The sequence below is a fragment of the Diadema antillarum genome, unplaced genomic scaffold (assembly GCF_040938485.1).
Source record: "Diadema antillarum isolate AM-2024a unplaced genomic scaffold, OU_Dant_1.0 scf00000047, whole genome shotgun sequence".
NCBI lineage: Eukaryota > Metazoa > Echinodermata > Echinoidea > Diadematoida > Diadematidae > Diadema > Diadema antillarum.
Window position 1 is genome coordinate 479132 of NW_027270936.1, and position 25717 is coordinate 504848.

Here is a 25717-nt window from a genome sequence, read left to right on the forward strand (position 1 = left end):
TCTTCTTCTTCTTCTTCTTCTTCTTCTTCTTCTTCTTCTTCTTCTTCTCCTCCTTCTTCTTCTTCTTCTTCTGTTTTACAAAAGTTTTAGTCATATTTCTGCTTGGATAAAACGAAAAGTTCGCAAAGTCGGAGGGGTCTATCTAATTCATCAAAACCTATTTGAGGACACGTTAAAAATGAGACACTGTCAGGTTGATCATGTGACTTTTCTGCCATCTTTCAATGAGGATTATCATAATCACAATCGGTCTGCTAATTCTGCGAGCGCAAATTTTCTCTTTAATTTGCACACACAGAGATACCATAGCTCCCCATACAGTTGTACTGTGTGATACATACCCACACCTACCTCACTGTTATACGCGTACACACGTAGCCACACACACTATCGAGAGGACAGAGCAGAGGGTAAAGTCAGTCAAAATGTCTAGTCGGAAATTCATGGGAAATGATGGCGATTGGGTGTGCGGTAACTCGAAGTAAGTAATTTGTTGTACCATTTGTTGAGTTAGCATGATTCTTTGTGACTTAATGGATGTAGTCGTTGGTTCATCTTTTGCGTCTGAGCTCTGAGACGACGCTGCTCGGCTCGGCTACAATTTAATGTATGCTGGTTGTTGCATGTAGTGGGCTACCAACAGTCCTACGTATAGCAATTTGTGTCTTGTAATTGTGTAGACGGATATGGGTTGCATGTTATTGTGTATTCAGTATGGTAGGTGTCCAACCTACCGACCGGGTCCATAACGACCGGCCGCGCATTATAATTGCATTGCGCGTACAGAAAGAAAATGTACGCATGGGACTACGCGCAACGGTGTTCGATTATTCACTTGGCTACGCTACCGAGTAAAATGTGGCGAAAACAACTAAGTATTCCCTCTAAATTACCGAAATTTAGCAAAATCGAAATAAGGTTTATCGTGTAACTAACGTTACATATATTATAACTAGGCCTACCTTTGCTGACTCGTTGTTAGATGTAGAGTATCCTTCCGTAATAAATTTGACGATTTTGACCGCAAAATTGTCACCGCCGCTTGTACGATCGAGCACACACGTTACACATACACATGACATAAACATTTTGTCGCCCGCTACGACCGTACGAGTTGATGCAGAAACGAGGAAATGAATGTGAAAAAACAAACCGACTCATCTAGACATGGTCTAATTTATTTCAATTACGATGAAAAGTTTCCTTATGAAAATCAATTCAAATTCATCAAACGGTCCTTCAAAAGTAATATCGAAGGATTCAAAATATATTCAAATATTATTGGGAAAAAAATGACGGCTAGAAAAAAACAGAGGCCTGTCGAAAAAACGCATTTAAGTGCCCTTTAGGCTTTATACGTATTCTCAGGGTGGTCGGTGGAAATGAGCAGGGCAACTGAGTGCAGAAAAAATGACACCCCACGCGTTCGAAGCCGCCATCTAAGAGCGCGTACCTCAGATCGCATTTTCAGTGCGCGCTTGTGAATCCGGAGTATTTTCTCCACACGTGAGTAAAATTTCAGGCCAATTGTGAGATTTTTCACGTTTCTATTGATAGAAAAACGTTAGGTGTCCGGTATTATGGACACCCAACCATACTACTCCTCAATACTTGGTTGTGCATAACCTCCACAGTGTAGGGTCTACCTGCTGACAGAATGTCAATAATATGTGATAAACTTAGATCTCTAGACTAGATCTAGATCTATGTCAGTATTACCGTGCCGTGGTACTTTTTGTGGCAAACTTAGACCTTATTTAGTATTTAACTGTTATATGTTTGATTTGACCGAAAGATCGGTCTGTATCTGTCCGTCGGGGAATGTTCCGCGGAGACTGCGTCTGGCTTCACGGATCCCCTCCGTATACAGACCGAAGTCAATGATTGCGGCTCCTGTGTGGAGCAGTCGCGCACAGATCAAACGTTACAATAAACCAAATTTCAGACAGCTTTTTTACATTCAAACAAGTATGACATGACATGACACATTATGCAGCAATATTTGGGATAAATTTCTCACATTTTGCAATTGAAATACTCACATAACCTCGGTTATAATGCAGAAATTTTATCGATATGGCAACATCGCCGTTCGCGAGCAGTAAGTCGCCATTTTGAATCTGTAACAATTGCTAAGCCAATCACATGCGAGGTACGTGTTTTAGTAAAACAAACACGTAGAAACTACCTCGCATGTGATTGGCTAATAGATTCATAGTGTATGTTTCTGCAGTTTGAATGTGACGACGCGACAGGCTGTGTTTTACGTTGAAAATTCTCCTAAAATATTGGATTATTCATTAATCTGGTGAGTGTAACGTATTCTTAAAAAAATAATTTCACCATACAAGCTTAAATTTGCCGACCTAGGGCCGTGAATTAGACGCAATCGAGAAGGGTGAGGTACCTCACCCAATTTTCCATAGAGACAGTGGTTAAGAACATCCACACAGCAATGGGTACTGCAACCTTCCGTCTGTCTACGGAGGACAACGTTAATGGCAAAATATAAAAGAGTCCTCCGGACAGACGGATCTTTCTGTCTAATGTTTGATAAGCCACAAGGCCCAAACTTTTTGTGATGTGTCAATATTATTATTAGACTCTAAATAGTCTAATGTTGCACTTGTTAGTCTTGTAGGTCTAACGTTAGATGTCTATTCACATACACTCTTTTCAAACTTTGTTACATAAAAAAAAAGTAAGCTAGCTTGTGAAATTGATCAAGATTTTCATTGTATACTTGTAATGTTGCACAATTCAATAAGAATTAAGATATGTCCTTCCATCCAATAACAATATCCAGCACTAATGACCTCAGCTTGGCATAATCATTGGCACATTGCACATTGATTTTCAGCTCCTGGTTTATACTTCAAAGATACAATTAATGTAATGGTAATTGATGACTACCTTCAGTTACAGATTATGTAGGCAGTGAATGCCACACTAATGAAGAGTGAGTTGTTTAGAGTGACTGCATGTAAGTCAATGTCAATATCAATGCCATGTAAACTGATTTGGTTCAAGTATGTGTATGCAACATGTATGTGAGTGATTTGAAATAAGCTATCAGATATTTCCCATTATTTTGGTGCAATTTAGTTGCACAGAATTTGAAATGTTGACATGGATACAAAAGTACATTAATGCCCACCCTTCTTAAGATCAAAGAATACATTGTACATACCCTACACCCTGAAATACAATCTTAATGTGCAAATTAAGGCAATATCTGCAATCTCATTGATGGTGATGGTTTCTATTACATATTTGTACAGTAAATGTACATTTTGGATGTACATGTATGTATGTATTAAATTCTGTGAATGATCGTGGAGTTCAAAGTTGTATCCACTTACTGTATGCCAACCACATGAGACATTCTGGGACTTTTTTTTCTCCTATCAAGGTGCAACAATGTCAACTTTGCAAGGAGAACTCATTGCAACAGATGTGGTGCAGGTATGTTCTATGAAGTACATGTTGATTAAACTTTCTGTATTATAATCATTTCATTATAGTAGATATTCAATGATATAGTGCTCTTTGAATTTGAATTCCTAACTCGTAGCTGTCTTTCTGTACTTCCTCCTCTCTCCTCTCAATGGTTCCATGACATTTGCTCCTGCAACAATTGCTCCCATGAAATATCTGCATGCTGAGCCAAACATTCTTCCTACAACCATAACCCAACCCTTATACTACATTGTAATCCTCACATCAAACTAGACCTAAAACCCATCACATTAAACCCTAAGTCCTTGGAGAAAATAATACTGGAGCCATTGTCACAGGAGCAAATGTGTTACCGTTTCAACACCCCATCCCTTTCCGCTCCCTTGCTGACATTGTACTTGGTTTGCTCTGTTTCTGTGAGTTCAGTGTCACTCATTGTAACTGTTATTACAGTATATGCTATAGGTTATATCTGTGTGCGGTATTACATGTTTGACACTAGCGACAGTCTAAGTCATCATTTTTTGTCTTTTTTCTCTTTCTTTCTCCTTCTCCCTTTTCATGGACTTTTTGAGCTGTGTGTTTTGTGACCAAGAATTTATGTCCACGTAGGTTGAGACAGCTGATCTGCACATGTGTAATATACCTTGGAATTTTTTTTTTTTGTAACATCATGTATTTACCAGGTTTTGTTGGTTTTATTTTGTTTTGTTTTGTTTATGTTTACCTTTTGTTTGTCTTTTGTGCGTGTATTGCTTAATTGTGGACAGAAAAGAGTCGGCTGAAAATCAAGGATGGAGGGACAGTGATCGGCAAGCAGATGGCAGAGAGAAGCAGAGGGTTGTTCAGTGCTGATGACTGGCAATGCAAAACGTGAGTGACACACAAAATAGAGGAACAAAACAATGAATATCCAATGGCCAATTCAGTAGATTTGCAACTCAATGCACATGTGTGTTGAAAGACAACAGAAGCCACAACCTATCGCTTTGAATCAATCAGAGGTGCGGTTTGTTGTCTTGTTAGCAATGTCAGGAGATTGCCGCCATCAAAGTTGATATTCCTGAAAAATTCATCACATAGTATATACATGTAGTCACTACTTCTCAACATCATTGTGAAAAAAAAGAAGAAATAGGAAGTGTAAATTAAGAATAGGAGATCAGCTCTCCACAGGGAATGTAAAAAGAGGGGGTGACATAGCCGCTTGTGCTTGTGTGATTGTTAAACCCTCCTGCTTATCTACACTATGTATGTCCATATTTTAGCTTGGAAAAAGAGACATTACAAAACTTTCTCAAGGTCTCTTTAGGTTGATGTTGGGAAGGAACTAGGTGCATGTGAATTTCCAGCAGCCTACGTTGTATATCTATGGTTCATAAAGGCTCTGTCATCTAGTCCTGATGCAAAACTCTAAAATATTCTAGTTCATCTTAAGTCATGCAGTAAGGTGTTAGCTCTCACTATTTTCCTTTGATATACATAGATATCACATAGACTTGTGAATGATGAGCAGCCTTGCTGTTACATTGTGTTGCCATAAAAACTGTTATCCGTGTATTTTTCCATCCTCTCCCGTCGATCAGATGTGGAAACGTCAACTGGGCCCGGAGGAATGAATGCAACGTGTGCCACTCTCCGAAGTTTGGCAAGATTGAAGAGAGGACAGGTAGATGTGACAATGCTGCTTTGTTGACATTAAAAGATTTGTTTAAACAGGACATGTTTAAACATCGTTCAGTCTGGTTGATAATGTTTCAGATGTATTGGATACACAGTACCTTGAAATTTGTTCAGACTTACGGATCACTGATGCAGTTTACTATCGCCTATAAATATGTACTTGGAATGTGTCCCTAAGTGTGAAAATAAAACAAGTGAAAATGAGACAGGATCGTAAGAATTGTGAAATTACGCATCATTAATGTTTTAGTGAGAGATGATGATAATGTTTACTACAATGATTCTTCCAGGATACGGTGGAGGATACAATGAAAGAGGCAATGTGGAGTACAAGGACAAGAGGGGCTCCGATGATGAGGAGTATGATGAGGTCAGTTTGTTTCCATGACGATGAGATGTGGCAAAAAGCTTCTATAGATGTCGATATTATTAGTTTGTTTGTTTTTTGTTTGTTTGTTTTTTTTGCAGTACCTTTTAAAGACATTAAACCAGTCAGCGTTGTCAATTGATCTTTGCATTTATGTGTTTGTAAACATATGTGTGTTTATACAGTACATGCATGCATGTATCAGCATGGATGTATGTATTTTGTGTATTATGAGTATGACTCTTTCGTGATATTCCAGTCTGAATGAATATGACAACCATGAGCAAGCTGGGGTAAAAGCAACAACCTAAGCATGGCCCCATGACACAAAGATTGACTACTGGATATTGTTTCCTAGTCTGCACAAGGTCTTTTGAAAGATAGGTGGATTGAAAATATATGATGGATTATTACTGTCACCCAGTGCTTAGGGTTCATGCCAAACCTCTAATATTGATTGCAAGACGGAGACCAAGAAATATCTCATATAACCATCCTTTGAATATTGCCATGTCTGCCATAATCTCAACAGTTGTCAATTTTCTGCCTCTATCTTGTGTGCGAGCTGGTATAAAGACTTGAGCATTGACTAGTATTTCATTGTATTATTTCTTGCCATCCGTACAGCTTTTGGTGCATGTAGCATAATGAGGTATTTCTTTTCACCGACTCAATTCAAGAAGGGATGAGATTGCCCGATGTACTTGCTATCATATCCAATCTTTAAACTTATTCATTTTGTTTTTATATTATGGTATGGATTCTCACAGAGAAATATCCACCAGTTGTACACTTTTTAAGAGTGCATATGAATGGATTTTGATACTACCAATGAGATTAATCTGTCGTGTGCCCGGCATGACACTGCGCTATTTGCACCATCATTTAGTCACACCTACCAATCTCAAATAAATGCGGGTGTTTGTAGATAAACAAGTATACTAATTTCATGTTAATATATCCAAACACAGATGTCATAAATGTTCTCTGCATATCCTTTGTTTTGTCCTGCCCTTCTATTTCATGCGTTCTCAGTTTGGGAGAAAGAAGAAGAAATTCCGCAAGTCATCTGCCTCCGACAGAAGTGACACAGGTTGGCAACCCAACCAGAGAGTGGAGGATAACAAAAGTGATGATGAGGAGGAGGAGGAGGATGAGGATGATGAAGGAGGACTGGATGCCTACAAACTAGATTCTGAGGTTAGTCTTTGATGTTGCGTCAATGTTGTACATTGAAAACAAGAAAAGAAAAGAAAGATAGGCATACGTGTCTACGTTTTATGGAAGTATCTATTGTCCAATAGCTGGGTTGTGTGGCACTCAGAATGATTCCATGAAATGAACGTATTGCTCTCTTCTAGTTATTCACAAGATTTTTTTATTTTTACTAATTTGCTGTCAGTTTATTGTTGCATGATGTTGATCCTGCATAAGCATTGCCAACACTTAAGGATGCTGCAATATGTCATTCAGAAATACTGTATACGCTATAATTTTCGCGTACATAAATTTTCGCGAATTGCCGCCGTCACACATTTTCGCGAGTGGCTAAATTCGCGATTGGGGGACCAGAGAAAATATGAAGTGGCAAAGCAAGTGTGAATTTTCAACTTACTAGCAAATAAGAATGATACTAGTTATACACTGCATGAAAAAAACTTACCAAACTCTGCGAACTAGTAAGTTGGAATTCAACATTTTTGAAGTGGTTAAGTCCATCGCGCTAGATTTCTGACGAGTGGTCCCCTTGCGATAATGGATTGGCTCTCTACAGTATTCGTAAGTAGACGTGGACGTGCGTAAACAAGCTTAGCCAGTATGGTCTGTTCGGTAAGCCGTGACATGGTATACTAGTACTGAAATGTTCGTATCATCAAGGCAAGGGATTCATTTTGGAAGGTAGTATTTTTGCGTGTTGTTAATTTCGCGAATAGCTCCCGACTCGCGAAATTCGCGAAAATAAAACCCCCGCGAAATATATAGCGTATACAGTAAGTCACTACTCTGCTCTGTGGAATCGTCGTATCTTGATATGATTCCTATGAATAAAGCACTATGCTCTTGAGGATATATATACCCTAAAATTGAAGCAGGGAGCAGAAATGCTTTGAATCCGAATAAAAAAATATATGCGACTTTGATTTTATTGATTCAGGATGATGACGATGATGAGGAAGGCGGCGACCTCTCCGCCTACGCCCTCGGGGACAGTGATGACGATGGAAAGGCAGCTTCAAAGTCAACAAAAGATGCCTCGAAGTCCAGTCCAGCCTCAGGCACCAACCCCTCCTCCAGCTCGCCCTACTCATCGAGGTCATCATTATCATCATCCTCCCAGTCGTCAAGGTCCAGCAGCTCTGCATCTGCCCAGTCTCGGTCAAGGTAACAGGGGCAGGGAGCTTTGTCGGTCAGCTCAAGAGAGTTGACCAGACTGTCCCAAGCCCAGTTTGAGTGAAGCCAGTGACCATGTGACCAGTCACATGACCCAGGGTCTTTTTCTAGACAAATGTGCAACAAGTTTCCCCGTGAAAGAACAGAATTGTCAAAATCGGGGTCCTGAAACATGATCTTTCATAACTGTGGTGTTATAGCATGCACTGTATAGTGATATTCTATAAATAGAAATAGCTGTAACAATCCAACCAGGCATGTGAAAGATGCAGTATCCCATAGATATCCCATAGATATACCGTGAGACCACTGTTGTGATCATCTATGGTTACCGTACCACATACTGTGGAAATGCACTGTACTTTTTTTCTACTCTCTTTATGTGACACTTCAAAATATCCATAGAGACCTTCTGCCTCCAAAGAAGCTGTTTACTGCAGTATATGAGTTTACATTTAGAAATTGACATATGTCTATTAACTCAACATTTTAGTTTTATTTCAACACTTCAGGGGATATTCACTGCTTGATTTTGGTCTAGTGGATGCTAAATGTAGTCTGTGTCTATTCACATGTAGATCCCGATCCAATGATCGAGGATCATACTCGCGTTCGAGATCCAGATCCAGGAGCCGCGACCGCCACAGATCCCACTCTGGCTCCACCTCCTCCAGGCATCGGTATCGTTCCCGCTCGAGGTCACGCTCCCGCTCGAGGTCAAGGTCCCCCCTGAGAGACAGGAAGTACCGCTGAGGTCACGACCCACCCCAGCCGACTGGGAGCATGCTAGGTCAAAGGTTTGGATGGTTGAACTGTACCTAATGTATCGCAACTTCCCAAGCTTGGAATTTTCACAGGCGCTGCCTGGCTTCAAAGGTTTAACAGTCATTCATGATAGATGTTTTCTTCAAATATCTTCGGTGGGACATGTCACACAATAGTCATCACAAAACAAGAAAAAAAAAGTTTCATAATTGTTATGTTAGGGTATCATTGTTGGGTATTCACATACTTAACACTTAGATATTTTTAACCTAAATTAACGAAGTTCATCATTCTTCCTGACTGCATTTTTGCAGTTGTACACTTAGGAATGAAACATGGACTCAAGAAAGGATTGAACAATGACTTCTCTCTGTGTCATTAAATCTCTTTGCAGGCATGGGAAAAAGTCATACATGTTTAAACCACAAAAGCATTTTCCTATTTAGTTGGAGAAATAGTCTGCATACATTGAATACTGGTCAAGGTTGTGTTGCATGTTATGAAATACAGTTTACATGCATTTTTGAACAAGAATTTGTCCATTTCAGTCATAGTTTGTGGAAAATACTTGTGAGTTGGAACAACTCTCAATTTGATAACTGAACGGACAGATCACTGCAAATATGTGGAATACATCGCTGACACCAGAATGAAAAAAAAAACACTAAAGAACACAACCACAGATGGAGAAAATGAGTCATACAGTGTAGTTGCAATATAGTCAACCTTGCCTAAAGTCGATTCTATTTAGACTGTAGAAAGAGCTTCAACTTAGAGGAAATTTGACGTATGAGGGATTTTCAATCAGTAGAATATAAAGAGAAGAGGACTTGAAAAGACTTTCGACTTAGGTGATTATCCAACTTATGCAAGATGGACTTAAGCAAGGCTGACTGTATTTGCCATCATTTCAAACTTTCTAGTTGGAAGATCTATGGACCAATGTTATTAACTCAACCATTTACCCTCACAGTCATGACTTGCAAATGAACTTTACACATACATTTTATCATTATGTGCATTTGTTATCATTGTAATTTTGTATGCTTTTTTCTTGAAGTACAAAAATGAAATGATATTTGATTATTAATGACTCCTATCAATCAACTCTGCCTAAGCTGAAAATGAAGCATTCACGTGTTAAACTGAATTTGTCATCCTTTGTCACTTTCTCTCTCACTTTACCTGCCTCCTATCCTACTTGCTCCATAAACTCTATCTCGCTATCTGTATCTGTGGTCATCAATCAATCGGTCTAACTATCTGTCTATCTAGATATCTATCTATCTATCGTGATACAGTACACTCCTATTATAATGAACAGTTATAACGAAATTCCTGTTACAGCGAATTAAAAATTCTGATTTTCCACTCTTAAGTATTTTTGTTTTTTATTTGTTCGGTTAAAATGAAATTTTGAAATATGAAATATAAGGAAAGAAAACTGCCAGTCCCAAGGACTTTGTTACAACATGGAGTCCACTGTATCTGTCTGTCTCTCTGTCCTATATCTAACTATCTTGCTGTCATACTTTCTACTTATCTCAGTTTGTCTATCTATCTATCTATCTATCTATTTATCTATTTATTTGTCTATCCATCTGTCTATCAAGCTATCAACCTATCTATCAATCAATCAATCAATCTATCTATCAGTCTATCTATCAATCTATCTATCTGTCTATCTATCTATCAGTCTATCTATCAATCTATCTATCTGTCTATCTATCTATCTATCTATCTATCTATCTATCTGTCTGTCTGTCTATCTGCTAGCTATCTCTGTCTGTCTGTCTGTCTGCCTGTCCTCTTTGTCTCCTTATTCCTTGCTTTCCTGATATCCATAGTATTATGTTTATGGATACTCTGTCTGCCATATAGGGGAATTCTGGAACAGTTATAGGTAGTTTCAAAACAGAGTTTTCAAACTAGTTTGAAATAAGAGTAAAATCTTGTAAGCACGACAGTGAAATTTGACAGAATCGGATGAAACTTGAGGAGGTTATGACATTGTGAGTTTAACTAATTTTTACAAAATAGTTCTCAAACAGTAGATATAGATATGCAAATGTGTGAGCTGATGATATCATCACCTCACAATTTTCATTGATCGTGTACAACAAAAAAACAGAAAAAATTAACATTTTTCTGCTATAAAAGTGTAAGAGATATTGTCATTCCTGACAGTATAACTTTGCAATTCTTATCAGTTAGGTATATCAGTATTTATGACTGGGGCATAAGTGCATTTAAATGAAAAAAAAAAATGGAAATTTCCAGATTTTATGTAAGAACTATATGGCAAGTTGTGCAGTGATGACATCATCAACTCGCTCATTTACATTTTCGTATGTACCGTTGCAGAATTGCTTTGTGAAAATGAGCGAAGATTCACAATTTCCCAAACTACCTTGAATTTTTGATGATTTCAATCAAACTTTCACTATTATGCTAATAAAATCTCACTCTCTCTCTCTCACTCTGGCCTGGAATTCCCCTTCCAGTGATTCACCTAAGCCTATCAAGGCTGGAGTGAGATACATGTACGTGATTGCTCATTCTCCAGTGTCAAACGTGTGTGCTGTGGAAACTTATGTATATTTACCTGCACGAAAGCATGTGGGTGGAAATTGAGCATACTTGGTAGGGGTCACAGGAAGAGAATCTCAAATTTAAAGCAAAATGTCCGTAGGAGGAATTGGGGGCATTTTTTGGCCACAATGACAATACTGGAATTTATTTTCCCTCAGTTATAATGTCAAATTCTAAATGTCTCACGTTATTATCATTATGTTCATGTACAGCGTAACACTGTGGTAACACACGTGATGTGATAATGCAATTCATTGTGGTGATTTAAGGTATTTTTAATGTAATATTGATGAGGTGCTAAATTATTTGTAATGACATGCGTCTGTTTTCTTCTTGTATCTTGTGTCTTCTCTGCAGGTTGCTTGATGGTACACAGGGCTGTAATGATTCTCTGCCATCTGTAAGTGCAGTAAGAGTGTAGAACTCGAATGCGAGAGATCGTGGGGAAGGCAAGGTATTCTTTAAACTCTTTCCTATCCTAAATCTTTCAACCATTTCTAAGTACATGTATGTGACAATACTGAATTCTATTTGTTGTGTTTTATGTGGGGCATTTTTTATAGTTTGTTGTAGAGTCATGTAGTCTGACAGCTTTCATGTCTTATATTGTAAGGACAACCTACTTGACGAAATGTACTGGGGATCATGATTTCCTGTTTAATTGCCATTTGCATTAGTTCGTTCCCCTATTTTAATTTTGTAGCTGTTAGTCACAGTTGTCAGAATTATGTTAATTCTCATGTAATATCCCCTCTTTTCTTACTATAGACCTAATTTCTGGAGTCGAGAAGTTTTCTATCTGCTTGCAACAATGAAGAGGAGACATGCTTCAAATTTAAGTGTAGTGCTCCTCAAATTTGTTTCGTAGGCCAAGAAATAAAGTATACAAATTGTGATCACTTAAAGCAGGCTGTGTTAATTCAAGACACTTTATTCATAGAAGCTTCTTTTCATATTTCTCTGCTTATGTCAACATATTTTGACAGGATAACAAGATCAGCAGGTTAATGCTGTTTTACATCAAGGTGCTGTACAATCCAAATATAAAATCACATTTCATAAATATTAAAAACATAATAAAGTTTGAAGAAGCAAGATCCCAGTTGAGATAGTAATAACCAAGTGTAGAGAATGGCAAAACACTGTAGTTAATTTTTTTTTTTATTAAAACAGCTATTAGAAAATGATGTATATGCATTCAAACAAATAGCCTATGATATAAGCATAAATAGTTATGAATTTAGCCAAAGATTTTGACTACTTTTGATTTACATATTCAATTCATCTCACTGTTCTCTTTTTTAGGGTTGTTTTTATGCCATATGCCAGGGCTCGACACTAATGGTGGCCCAGTGGCCCGGGGACACCAAAAATGAAAGTCGGGCCACCAAATTTCAAAAAAGTTCAAATTTGGTGGCCTGCCTCAGGCCACCAAATTTTTTTGAAAAGTAGGGGCCTATGTCAATAAATTGGTAACTTTTTGTGCCAGAAATGCATAAATGCATGCAGTGAGTGTGTGACTAATTGAAAAAAAAAAGGACTTTTAATGTTTTGTTTTTTATTTTTATTTTTTTTCGGGCCACCAAATATTTCTCTCGGGCCACCAAAAAAAAGTTAGTGTGGAGCCCTACATATACCAAACAGTGAGTCTTCTTGGTACATTGCATCCACTAAGCTGCAAAGTGCATATATGTTTCGATGATTATTTGATGCTTTTGCCCGATCCCATACATCAATGCAACCCCTCTCCCTTTCAATTTCTCGTACATTAGAAACGTTGTGCTTATGCTGCCTTTGTTACACTGCTTAAGTATTTCACGTAATGTGACCATGGTGCAAATCTCTCCGCATCAGAATCACTTTGAGGTAAAATGTCAGAGGATGTTTCCCCCAAACAAAGAAATGTATGGCTTTAAAAAGAAAAAAAAGCCCCCCCCCCCCCAAAAAAAAAAAAAAGCAGATGGCTGATTTATGTTGAGAGAGTATGCTTTCTTAAGATGTGGCAAACAGTTTGTGAAAATAATCAGTGTTCTTAAACACGAGGTTCTTCTCTGTTAGCTCATATAACCACTGCAGCTTATTGGGGTTTACTTGGATTATGTGTGTGCTTCGTACATTGGAAACTTTTCATCAACTTCCTGGTTACTTCAGCTGTGCCCCTCACCATTCTGCACGTCTCTACTCTTGTTTACTTCCATTCCAGAAAGAGCAGGGCTTGTACTTGTGTAGCCATTGCAGGGCTCGGCATTGGCAGTGGTAAAAATTGGTGTCAGGCCACCAAATCTATGTTTTGGTGGCCCAATTTGGCAACTAAAATTAAAAATTTATCGTTACTTTTGCTTTTATTTTGGACCACTACATATCTTTGTTGGCCAGCATAATTTCAGATTTAAAGATTTTATTGGCCTGAACAGGCCGCCAGGCAAAAAAGTTAGTGTCGAGCTCTGGTCAGTGCATCAGTGAAAACGTGTTCATGTCACTACAGTGCACTCCCGTTATAACGAACATGGGTATAACGAAATTCTGGTTACAACGAAGTAAAAATTTGGGCCGCAAGATTATCCACTCTATGTATTTTTATTGTTTATTTGTTCGGTTATAACAAAATTTCGATATAACGAAAGAAAACCGCCAGTCCCGAGGGCTTCTTTATAACGGGAGTCCACTGTATAACATTTTACACTAAAAGTGTTCATTTAAAGCTGCATTCTGTTCCCATGTTCAAAGAGGGTGTAGTTTGTGGAAGTCATAGTATAGAAATTCTTTATCAGGTGTGTTGCAAGAGGTCTACAACAGAAAAACGGGCATCAGTAAAAATGAATTCGCTGGTGTCCTCATGATCAAATCAATTTTTTTCTGTGGTAAACAGAAGAACTTATGCCATGCTTTCATATTCTTTGTTTATGTGTGTGTCTTATAACTTGTTTTTGTGGCAAAGTGGGCATTTTGACTCATAAGGTTTTGTACTACAGAAAGAGGACAAGTTGCGTGAGAACACAAGTGTACACCTAGAAAATTGATAAAGTAGTTAATTCATTGGTTTTATATTGCAGTATTCAGTTTTTAAAAAATGATGGCTTGACATCGCTTGGAACATCCATATCTGTTGCAGATAAGTAAAATACAGTATCATTAAACATGTGTGCATGTACATATGCAGTTCTTAATTTTCCTGATGCAAGATTGTGTGATTTCATGATTATTTTTATTTTTTTACACTCCTAATTTTGAATAAGATGATTAACAAGCCGCCATTTGTAACCTTGTGAATCCAACTGTTTACTCTACAGGACCTCATGCAATTGTGACATACTGAAAGTGAATTTGTTGTACAGACACAGTTTTCTGTCATCATTTATACAGTATTTTGGAAGTAGGTAAAAAATTTTTGTGAATCCTATTGATTTTGGATGTGTCTTGTAATACAAAGTGCAGCCGTAAATGTATGAAATACAAATTGTTTTTTCCTGGGCTTTGTGTTGTCTTCGGGTTCATCTTCTCTTGCCAAGGAATGTTCTTATACATCGTAATGGAAAAAAAAAAAGTCAAGCAGCTTTTATAATTTTGCATGCAGGGGTGAAACAGGAGAGCCCTGATAAGCGATTGGATTTTCAGCAAAAGTTTAGGGGTCAAAGGTCACTGTCAAAATCAAGCGATGTTACTGTTCCTGGAACAATACAAGTTGTTTACCTGAATTTTATACATGTTAAGGATGTGACAGGATAGTTCACTGATTAGATTTCTAGCAAAGTGGTACATTTACAAAATCTTATTGGCATTTAAAGTAGTGAATATTGTCATGTTTCCAATGTTCAAGAAATGACTCACAATGGATGATTCGGAATGTAATTTTCAATCTTCAAGCGTACATTAGAATAAGTATGTTGTAGCAACATTGACAAGACCTACTGTGAGCGTAGTCAAGAGGATTCGATGTTGTATTGGTACGATTCCCTAGAAATTTGGGGTGAATAAAGATTAATAAAAGATTGCTGCAACCAAGTAATTGTATTCTCTGCATAGCTTGCAGTACCCTCACATCGTAATGCAGTGTATTTTAACCCATTGAGGACGATCTCATTTTGCTATAACACACATTTTCCGTACATACCTGCAGGAGTATACTTTGGGTTAGTCATCAGCGGGGTAAAATACATGTAGCTAGTTGTGATAGGCAGGTGGGTGCAAAGGTATTGAAACAAAGTGTAGAGTGGCAGATTCGTGTACATGTGCTTCCTTTTGAATTGATAAATACTGCCACGTCAGGTGCTAAGCCCAAAACTGCATTTTGGGATGAGACATAGGCACATTCTTGAATCATAGCCACTGTTTTCTGCTGGCTGACTTGTCTTATCAAATGCGAAACATCACTCATTAGTATGACTTTGAGATATTCTTTGAAATTATTCAGCAATACATGTTCAATGTATCCTATTTGTATGTTCTGACCTGTACATGTACTTCATTCCTGCATCAATCCTAACCAACACCAAACCCAACCCAAGGCATCACTACCATCACCAACAACCCTTTCAATCCCCATGGTGATCATGATGATGATGATGATCAGGGGGGATCCAGGAATTCCTTAAAGGAGAGGTGCCTATGCAAAATTAAAGGGGGGCGCATGCACCCCCTTCCCCATTTTTTCTTTTGTTTAATAGCAAAAATAAAGGGGGAGGGGGCGCCCCGGTGCACCCCACTCTGGATCTGCCACTGATGATGATGATAATGATGATGATGATTCACAGCACCTGTATGGTGCCATGTATCTAATAAAAAAAGCATTCAAAGGCACAGACTCAAGGGACTTAGTAGATGAACGCTTGGTGAAAAATGTGAGTCTTGAGTGAAGCTCTGAAGTTCTCCAAGTTGTCAATTTCACTACCAATGCAGTCTAACGCGTGTAATAGCATCCTCACCTCCAGTAAACTGTCAACTAACTACCACTTTCACCATCAATCCCATCTTGTCTCGCTCGCTCATCACAACCATCACCACTATCCCCGCCCCATGCACTCACCACCAACATCACAACGACCACCATCACTTCCATTAGTACATTGTACATAGTTCTGTAAGTGGGCTCATACGAAACGTTTGATTTACAAGGACACGTGTCATGGCAAACCGTGAATGGTTCCTGGGGGAAATTGGAAGCTTGGTTTATAGCAGTGCATACAGGTCTCACACCCGTTAATGTCTTCAGTTGGAGATTTGAGGAAAATATCTTGGAGGTTTACAAAGGTCACACAACCTTCTTTTTTTCTTCACCTAGTTTTAAAGTAATATTGAACATATAGTTTGCATAAGCTTTTTTAAGTGTTTTGGAAGAGGTTACCTGCTCAAACTTTTCACAGGGGTGTGCAAATTTGAGATCAACTCATAACATTGTTGCCCATAAGTTGTCTATATCTTGCAGACATTGCATTCAAAATGTATTGACCAGAAAACAAGAGTGAAAAATCTTATATAAAAGATGCAACCGATCTTTTATTTCTTTGGAGCTTATTGAGTCCCTTTCTTCAACCTCACCTTCAAGAATTTACAACACACGTACAAGTGCGACTTGCATTTTTCTTTACCCTGTAGCTTTGTTTATATACAGTTGTATAGATAGAAGATTGGAGTGCAGCATGCAGTCATTGCCAATTCTTGCAAGAACAAGTAAGAAAGCCAGCTGAATTCAACCTGTAGGCAGTACATGTACAAATTAACACTCATAAATATTTCTCCTATACAGCATTTGTGCTCTATAGGCCTATCTTGTGATGCTCTTCAATGCTCTTGCGTGATATTTACAAAGGCTAAGCTTAAGACGTTTACATTGTAGTTATACAAATGTGTTGAATTCCGTAGAGATTAGTGACCGGTTCATGTCATTGTGAAGAAAATTAAGGGGGGGGGGGGGGGGTATCTTAGGAGGTTTTTTTATTTTCAATTAGTCCTATTTTTGAATAATCCTTTATTTGTTTCAGAAATCTGCTTGATATAATTGATGTTTGAAATTTAGTACTTACAGTGTATAAGAATGTTGTACACAACATAATTGGTCAATAAAATGCAATGAATTTGCTACTGTATACATTGTGTCCTGCTGTTTTTATTAGAAATATTGAGTGATGGGGAAAGTAAAGTGGAATGTATGAACCATGGATGCCTTGTTAGAGGATTACATCAAGACATGATGAATGTGATCAAATGTTGCTTGATTTTGTTTTTCTTTGTGCAATGCACGTGTTTTTATGCGGGTGGGGGAGCTATTTACATCACTTGACAACAAAATATGATACAAACAAGGGAGTAAAGATGGAACACAATATTTCTAAGAACTAAATATGTATTTTTCAAAGGTGAGCAGGCTTATTTTAGCAATTTTAAAACCAAGAAGAAAGTTACAGTGTAACCATGTTAAACAAATTGTTATGACATACATTTGTATTTCCTGTAACTCGGTCTAATTGAACCACCACACATTTATTTTATGAATGTTGGTTACTTTGTCAGACAAACATATATACATGTACATTCAGTTGCACAGGTATTACGTAGTCTCTGTTTTAGAAGGAGCTGTCGATTTGATGAAACGCTGATATCTTTGAAATGTTGAAGATGTTGTAGTTATAATTTAAAGGGATGGTATAGTAGTGGCTGAGGTGGGGATTCAGCTTTTAACTATTTGTGAGATACTTTGAGACTGAGAGTTAAAGATCACACAATTCTAAGAGTCATTCTGACATTTATTTGCTGAAAATTGGTTTTGAAATGGCTGAGATATTCAAAAATAAAACAAGACCGCTTTGTTTTGGACATCGGCGATTTCTAACCTGAAATAAACTGAATTTCTTTTAAAATTATATGTTCTTTCATATTTCATAAGAGGTTTCTCATTATTTTGAAAAAAAAAGAGAAAAATCATCGAAAACCGTTAGAAACCTGGCGACCCATTAAAGTAACCAGACAGAATGTGAGAATTTTCAGTGATACGGACCCAAAATCAGAAAGTTCTGAAATTTAAGAAGTTGCGCCTATTTTCACACAACGATGATACACCGTACATGTATAACAGTCCGTACCGGGGAAACTTGTAAGGAGACGGTCGGGATCAAGCCATTTTTATCATTATCGTCTATCTCTCGACACCTACATGTATAGCAATCTGGGCAAGGAGATAGATGTACATATGTGCCGAGCATGTGGCCTATTGGACCTGTTGTACATGGACCTGTAGAATTCCACAGAATGCCAATTTTATGACAAATATATTACATATGCATTTGTGTGTGTGTGTGTATTGTTAGTGACATAATGTTGAGAGTGATCATGTATTCTTCCCCGTGCTTTCGGAAAGATGTAAGTCAAGTACATGTATAGTAACTCATCCATTTTGATAGAAGATGAAAATACATTGTATGTTGAATTCTCTTTATATTATCTTTGTATCTTTGCCCTATTGTCACATCGCAATTTGTTTAATATTCTTATCCAGCGTTGACGACAAATGGAGATAACTGCATGAAGATCAAAAAATAATATAAAGGCCTAATAATAATAACTTTATTGAACTATCAGATTTTGCCTGGAAAGTTTATTGATGTGCACCAGATTCTGTATTCACTGAATCCACATCATATTTGGGAGATCTACCTTTCCAAAGCTCGTCGCTGACGAATATTTTACATTAAGCCAGAATTTGAAGCTTAGAATGCCCCCCCCCCGGTCATCTGTATACATTATTGTGTGTACTGCCTACTCATTTTTCAAATTGTCGGAAAAGGAGTATAGTTCAGGGGCTCAATTCATGGGGCAAAAAAATCGAAAAGTCGATGAAACAGAGTCTTTCTGTGTCATGAGTGTAGTTTTCAAATCTTACCCAAACAACCATGAACTAGGTTTCCGAATGGGGTTAGTTTGCCCCCCCCCCCCAACAAGAAATCAGAGATGGGGTTAGTTGGGCTTCTTGATGTTGCCCCGATTCTCCCGAATGTGCTTTATACCCGTGACTGCTGCAAAGCATGCAGGGTGGGCTTCTTTTCGCAGGATATTATTTTCGCCACCGTGCTCTGGACGTAAAGTCACGCTGCTTTGCTAGCTTTCCTTCCAAAATACCTTGATAAGAGGTCAAAATCCCAACCCATTGTCATCCGTAACGATGAACAATGTACTTCTAAGAATCTGGAACAAGCCTAGGCAGTGGCGGATCCAGGGGGAGTGCACCGGGCGCCCCCCCCCCCCCCTTATTTTTTGTTAAAGCAAAAGAAATAAAAAATGGGGAGGGGTGCGTGCGCCCTCATTAATTTTGTAAAGGCACCCCACTTTATAAAAGGAATTCCTGCGATTCACCCTGCTAGGTGTATGGTTGCCCGCCTGAGAAAGGAGGGGGGGGGGGGCATGACGTCACTTACTAAGTTTCAAGACTACCCATATGGATACTAGCTTCTCAAACCCATCCCACATGGGGGAAAAATGCCAGTGGAAGCGAAGATTCGATCTCATCACCAGAAATAATGTTTCGCAATTGTGCGATCCACATCTCCACCTCATGAAAATACAACGCCATGAGCAAAACAGTAGGCCCATATTGGGACATCGCCATGCGTACCGCCAAAAGGCAAGTAAAATATTGACAATTATAGTGAAACAGTAACCGCAACAACAACAAACAAATTCAGAAAATGACTGATAGAAAGCAACAAAAATTAAATAAAGGGGCGAACATTCACAGTACTGTCAATGTGCTTGGGTCAATAAGTAACATCATCGCAAAGTATTCAGATTTTTTTTCCATTTTTATTCGTATTTTCTTATCTCACTTATGATTTCTCTTTTTTCCTCGCTTGATATCTTGAATTATAGATATACACTCAGCAAAAAAAGTAAGTTCCCCCTAACATTTTTGGATATATCTCAAAAAGTATTTAACGGATTTTCATAATTCAAACGGGAATGGATAGGGAATTTCATTACTCACAACATGAGTGGCATATCATTGCTATCAGATGTCATTATTGGTGTAAAAAAACGAATTTTGTGTCAAAATGCATGGAAAAAAGTTGCACTTCAGGCTATATGAGGCATATTGTATACATTTCCTATGTAAGTTAGCAAATGACCTTTTTAAATTGTGTAATAGTCCAATACTCAGGAACTTCTTCATGGAAAATTTGTACTTCCTTATTCAACAGATGTTATGCATACTTTTTAAACAATAGGCCTTTTCAATATGAAAATGTTTGGTAGAAGCCATGTGATTTGTAATTCCAATTTGGGTTGATCACATTGATGTGCCTATGGCCATTTTGCATCATGCGCTCAAGTTGTAGATCAGTTTGTTAAGGGAAATGGCATCGAACGTATGGAGTGGCCTGCAAGATCCCCTGACTGTAATCCAGTAGAGAATCTTTGGGATATCATTAAACGGAAAGCGAGCAAGGAGGTGAAAGATGACAATTCACTGCAAGAATTTCAGCGCATCTTGCAGAGAGCATGGGCCAACATTGAGCAGCGCCAAGTACAAACTTTAGTTAACAGTATGAGGAAGAGATGCCGGCTGGTCATTGAAGCGGATAGTGGACATATCAATTATCAAATGCTTCACTGTATCCTCGTGAAAGAAAGAGATAGAGAAATATGCTATAACCCATGCTTAAATGTTCAGAATCATGAGTGATTGTTTATTTGTGTAAAAGTCATTGCAAATCACTAAAGTGCAACTTTTGTTTCCATGCATTTTGACATAAAATGCATTTTTTTTTTTCACACCAATAATGATATCTGGTGGCAATGATTTGCCACTCATGTTATGAGTAATAAAATTCCTTATCCATTTATGTTTGAATTATGAAAATCGGTAAAGTACTTTTTGAGATATATCCAAAAATGCTAGGGGGAACTTACTTTTTTCGTTGAATGTAGATAAGAAGCAAGCGTTGCTTCTTATCAATCCCGATCGCAGGTTAAACAGAGTAACATAGAATGTATGTGTTCCTTGAAGTTTTAACCAGTCATCTGTGACGGAATACGTTTACCCACAAACTTCAACTCGTGAGTGAACGTTTAGGACTTGTTAAACTGTAAAAGAACATGCGAAATAGCTCCTAATATATTCTATTTTTAGCCTATAATTGAGATGAATGGTGGGTTAAAAATGAGGCAATAAGAGGACATATTTTCCCCCAATTGTACAAATTCCAGAAGGGTTGATATCTGCATTATCATATATAATTTTCCTTCATTTTTATCCAAGAAACTAACATTAATTCGTACTTTTGTTTCGTTAGGATCCTGCTTTTACACAAGAAATGAACATGATGAATACCTATACTCCATGTTTGCCTATTCTAACAACGCTAGCATAAGGAGTATATTATCTGTCCCATCATAATTATGTAATTTTCCTTCATTTTCATGTGAGAACATTTTTGTGAAATATCCTGCTTAAGTAGGGTTATAATGAAGGTCCTTTTAATGGACCATGTGATGTTATATATTTGATTTTATGCATGCTTTAAAGCAGCGCTTTTCAACCAAAATTAAAATGACATGACTACACATGGTATAACGAGCCTCAAAAACTTTGAAGGAACCAACTTAGTGGGCCTTGGGTAAGAAAAGAAAGGTTTGAAATTGGCTTTCAAGCACAAACGGTTACAGATGTCGGAATTTTACATATAACTATCAAAGATAGTTACTAGATACTGTAATGTTCATATTACCAGACCATAACCTAAACCCCATCTTCTAATAACATGTTCTATGTTTACATTAACCACCAAGCTTTCCCCCTCACTAACTTCTACTGATACAGCTGTAACGCAATCCCCTCTTTCCGTTCCCAAGCTGACCACACAGATTAACTGTCTCCACTTGATTGACAAACAAACCCAAACAAACTTGTTAAATGAGCTCCTATTGCAGACTGTGTATATACTCCCAGTTTCAACAATAAACTCTCACTTATCCTCCCAACTACCACTGAGTGAAGTTCGATCTATCCATTGCCTCTGAGTCTCCAACTATCTGTACTCTATATAGTCCGGGAGCCAGCGGGGGTCAGCCTAGCTGAAAAGGTTACCAATTTTATGTATATTTTTATTATAGGAATTTAGTACATATGCCCCTAAGTATGGAAATGCACGTCTGGCTGGTCATCGGTGGTGGGTGTGGCCAGGAGGGCCAAAAAAAGGACCCCTCAAAATTAGGCTAGCCTAGCTGGAAAAGTAACCCCATGAAAACAATTGGAACTTGTTCGTTACACTTACAGGATAAATGAATGACCATTGCCAGACGTTTTAAGTGGTGGGGGGTAGCCGCCAGACGCTCTTAAAGACCCAACTCCAGCTAGGCTAGCCTAGCTGAAAAAGTACCCTTACGAAAAAGTCCTGTGGTACTCCTGTGGTAATTACCACAGGACGGTACCACAGGACAGTACCACAGGAAAGTACCACAGGACAGTACCACAGGACAGTACCACAGGAATTGTCCTGTGGTATTTTGGGACATACCACAGGACAGTACCACAGGAATTCCTGTGGTATTTTGGGACGTACCACAGGGCAGTACCACAGGAAAGTACCACAGGACCGGTACCACAGAACAGTACCACAGGACAGTACCACAGGGCAGTACCACAGGACTAGTACCATAGAACAGTACCACAGGAACTGTCCTGTGGTATTTTGGGACAGTACCACAGGACAGTACCACAGGTCGATCATTACCACACAGCATTACCACGGGGCAGTACCACACAGCATTTCCATGGTACCACAGGAGAGTACCACACAGGACAGATCGAAAAAAAAAAAAAATCTGGGAGACTTTTAGCCACATTTCACGGAATATTCCTGATAGGTGAGTGATGGATTTCAGGACAAACATGGCCCTACTTAATAACCTGTCCTACTCCTAACATATAACCACAAACGAGAGTCTAATGGCCAAGTGCCAATCTAGTCCTATAATAGATCTATATAGTCATATTCTATTCCTAGGTAGCCATCGACCCTATCAGTACATATATATATGGCCGTCTATCCGTAAAGCATTAAGGCATGGTTACTAACTCGATTATACTTTATTATCAAGATATGAAATTACACTTTCATAACAATATCTATGATATTGGGAATAACATAACATAATTAGACAATCTTTCATAAAGTTCAAAGTAACTTCCATCATTAATACTTTGATTTTTTAAGACATATATGTATTTTCTAAAATCTAGAGTGCTTTTTATGAATATTCATGAGCTATGTAAAAATTTGTACTACAGGAGTACCACAGGAGTACCACAGGAGTACCACAGAAGTCCTTATGAAATTTCTCATGCTTTACATCAGCACTTTCACTAAATAGGTAATACTTTAGGAGTATAGGACAGGATAAGCAATGGCAAATCAATTGTTATAATTCACAGCATAACTCATCTATCAATTAATTGAGGAATATTAATATGTGCTTTTTTGTTTGTATTTTTGTTATAAATTTCAGTTGATTCTGCCTTACAATTTTCCTGTGTGGTACTCCTGTGTGGTACTGCTGTTTGATATTCTCCTGATGTGATAGTCCTCTGGTATAAAATGTTAAGAAAAAAAAAGAATATGCTGTAGCATTTTTCTGTGGTACTTACGAATTTAATTTGCTGTGTGGTACTTCTGTGTGGAATAGCACCATATTATGATTTTCCTGTGGGATTTTGGACAGTTCCTGTGGTACTCTCCTGTGGTATACATCGAAAATTACCACAGGAATTCCTGTCGTACTGTCCTGTGGTACGTTCCAAAATTCCACAGGACAATTCGTGTGGTACTGTCTTGTGGTACGTCCCAAAATACCACAGGACAAGTCATGTGGTACTGTCCTGTGGTACTATCCTGTGGTACTTTCCTGTGGTATTGTCCTGTGGTACTGCCCTGTGGTACTGTCCTGTGGTACGTCCCAAAATACCACAGGACAAGTCGTGTGGTACTGTCCTGTGGTACGTCCCAAAATACCACAGGACAAGTCGTGTGGTACTGTCCTGTGGTACTGCCCTGTAGTACGTCCCAAAATACCACAGGACAAGTCGTGTGGTACTGTCCTGTGGTACTATCCTGTGGTACTTTCCTGTGGTACTGTCCTGTGGTACTGCCCTGTGGTACTGTCCTGTGGTACGTCCCAAAATACCACAGGACATTTCCTGTGGTACTGCCCTGTGGTACTGTCCTGTGGTACGTCCCAAAATACACAGGACAAGTCGTGTGGTACTGTCCTGTGGTACTATCCTGTGGTACTTTTCTGTGGTACTGTCCTGTGGTACTGTCCTGTGGTACTGCCCTGTGGTACTGTCCTGTGGTACGTCCCAAAATACCACAGGACAAGTCGTGAGGTACTGTCCTGTGGTACTATCCTGTGGTACTGTCCTGTGGTACATCCCAAAATACCACAGGACAATTCCTGTGGTACTGTCCTGTGGTACTTTCCTGTGGTACTGTCCTGTGGTACTTTCCTGTGGTACTGTCCTGTGGAACTGCCCTGTGGTACTGTCCTGTGGTACGTCCTGTGGGATTTTGGACAGTTCCTGTGGTACTCTCCTGTGGTATACATCGAAAATTACCACAGGAATTCCTGTCGTACTGTCCTGTGGTACGTTCCAAAATTCCACAAGACAATTCGTGTGGTACTGTCCTGTGGTACGTCCCAAAATACCACAGGACAAGTCATGTGGTACTGTCCTGTGGTACTATCCTGTGGTACTTTCCTGTGGTACTGTCCTGTGGAACTGCCCTGTGGTACTGTCCTGTGGTACGTCCTAAAATACCACAAAACAAGTCGTGTGGAATTCCTGTTGTACTCTCCTGTGGTACGTCCCAAATGACAATTCATGTGGTACTGTCCTGTGGTACTGTTGTGTGCTATACGTCCCAAAATACCACAGGACAATTTGTGTGTATACTGTCTTGTGGTACTGTCCTGTGGAACTTTCCTGTGGTAATGTCCTGTGGTACTGCCCTGTGGTACATCCCAGAGTACCACACGAGCCTGTGACACAGTACCACACATTTCCTGTGTTAACATATATTTGTGTGGTACATTGTGTGGTACCAACCAGTACCACAGGGAGTACCACATGAGCCTGTTAAACAGTACCACACAGTTCCTGTGGTAACATTTATTTATGTGGTACATTGTGTGGTACTGACAAGTACTACAGGGAGTACCCTACAAGCCTGTGGTACAGTACCACACCATTCCTGTGGTAACATTACAAGTGTGTGGTACATTGTGTGGTACCGACAAGTACCACAGGGAGTACCACAGGACTTTTTTGTTAGGGTAACCCCATGAAAACCACTGGAACTTGTTCGTTACACTTACAGGATAAATGAATGACCATTGCCAGACGTTTTAAGTGGTGGGGGGTAGCCGCCAGACGCCCTCAAAGACCCAAATTTTTCCAGCTAGGCTAGCCTAGCT

General features: G+C 38.7%; 1 protein-coding gene across 2 annotated transcripts; it reads left to right on the forward strand.

Annotated features, from left to right (window-relative positions):
- The first annotated feature begins 387 nt into the window (after positions 1-387).
- LOC139715348 (uncharacterized) lies at positions 388-12474 on the forward strand. Of its 2 annotated transcripts, none has more exons than XM_071626926.1 (9): positions 388-481; positions 3413-3465; positions 4230-4332; positions 5046-5128; positions 5433-5512; positions 6545-6709; positions 7665-7891; positions 8479-8697; positions 11615-12474. In XM_071626926.1, exons 1-8 carry the CDS (start codon positions 426-428, stop codon positions 8651-8653), a joined length of 942 nt encoding a protein of 313 aa, XP_071483027.1. In that variant the 5' UTR covers positions 388-425; the 3' UTR covers positions 8654-8697; positions 11615-12474. The 2 variants fall into 2 exon arrangements, with proteins under 2 accessions (XP_071483027.1, XP_071483028.1); XM_071626927.1 differs by having other exon boundaries at positions 8479-8690.
- The last annotated feature ends 13243 nt before the right edge of the window (positions 12475-25717 follow it).

What these genes read in the sequence shown, in the direction of transcription:
- LOC139715348 (XM_071626926.1), top strand. Translation starts at nt 426, where the DNA reads ATGTCTAGTCGGAAATTCATGGGAAATGATGGCGATTGGGTGTGCGGT. An exon ending in GATGACTGGCAATGCAAAAC is followed by an intron (nt 4,333 to 5,045) that starts GTGAGTGACACA and finishes CCCGTCGATCAG; the next exon opens with ATGTGGAAACGTCAACTGGG. An exon ending in TCTGCCCAGTCTCGGTCAAG is followed by an intron (nt 7,892 to 8,478) that starts GTAACAGGGGCA and finishes ATTCACATGTAG; the next exon opens with ATCCCGATCCAATGATCGAG.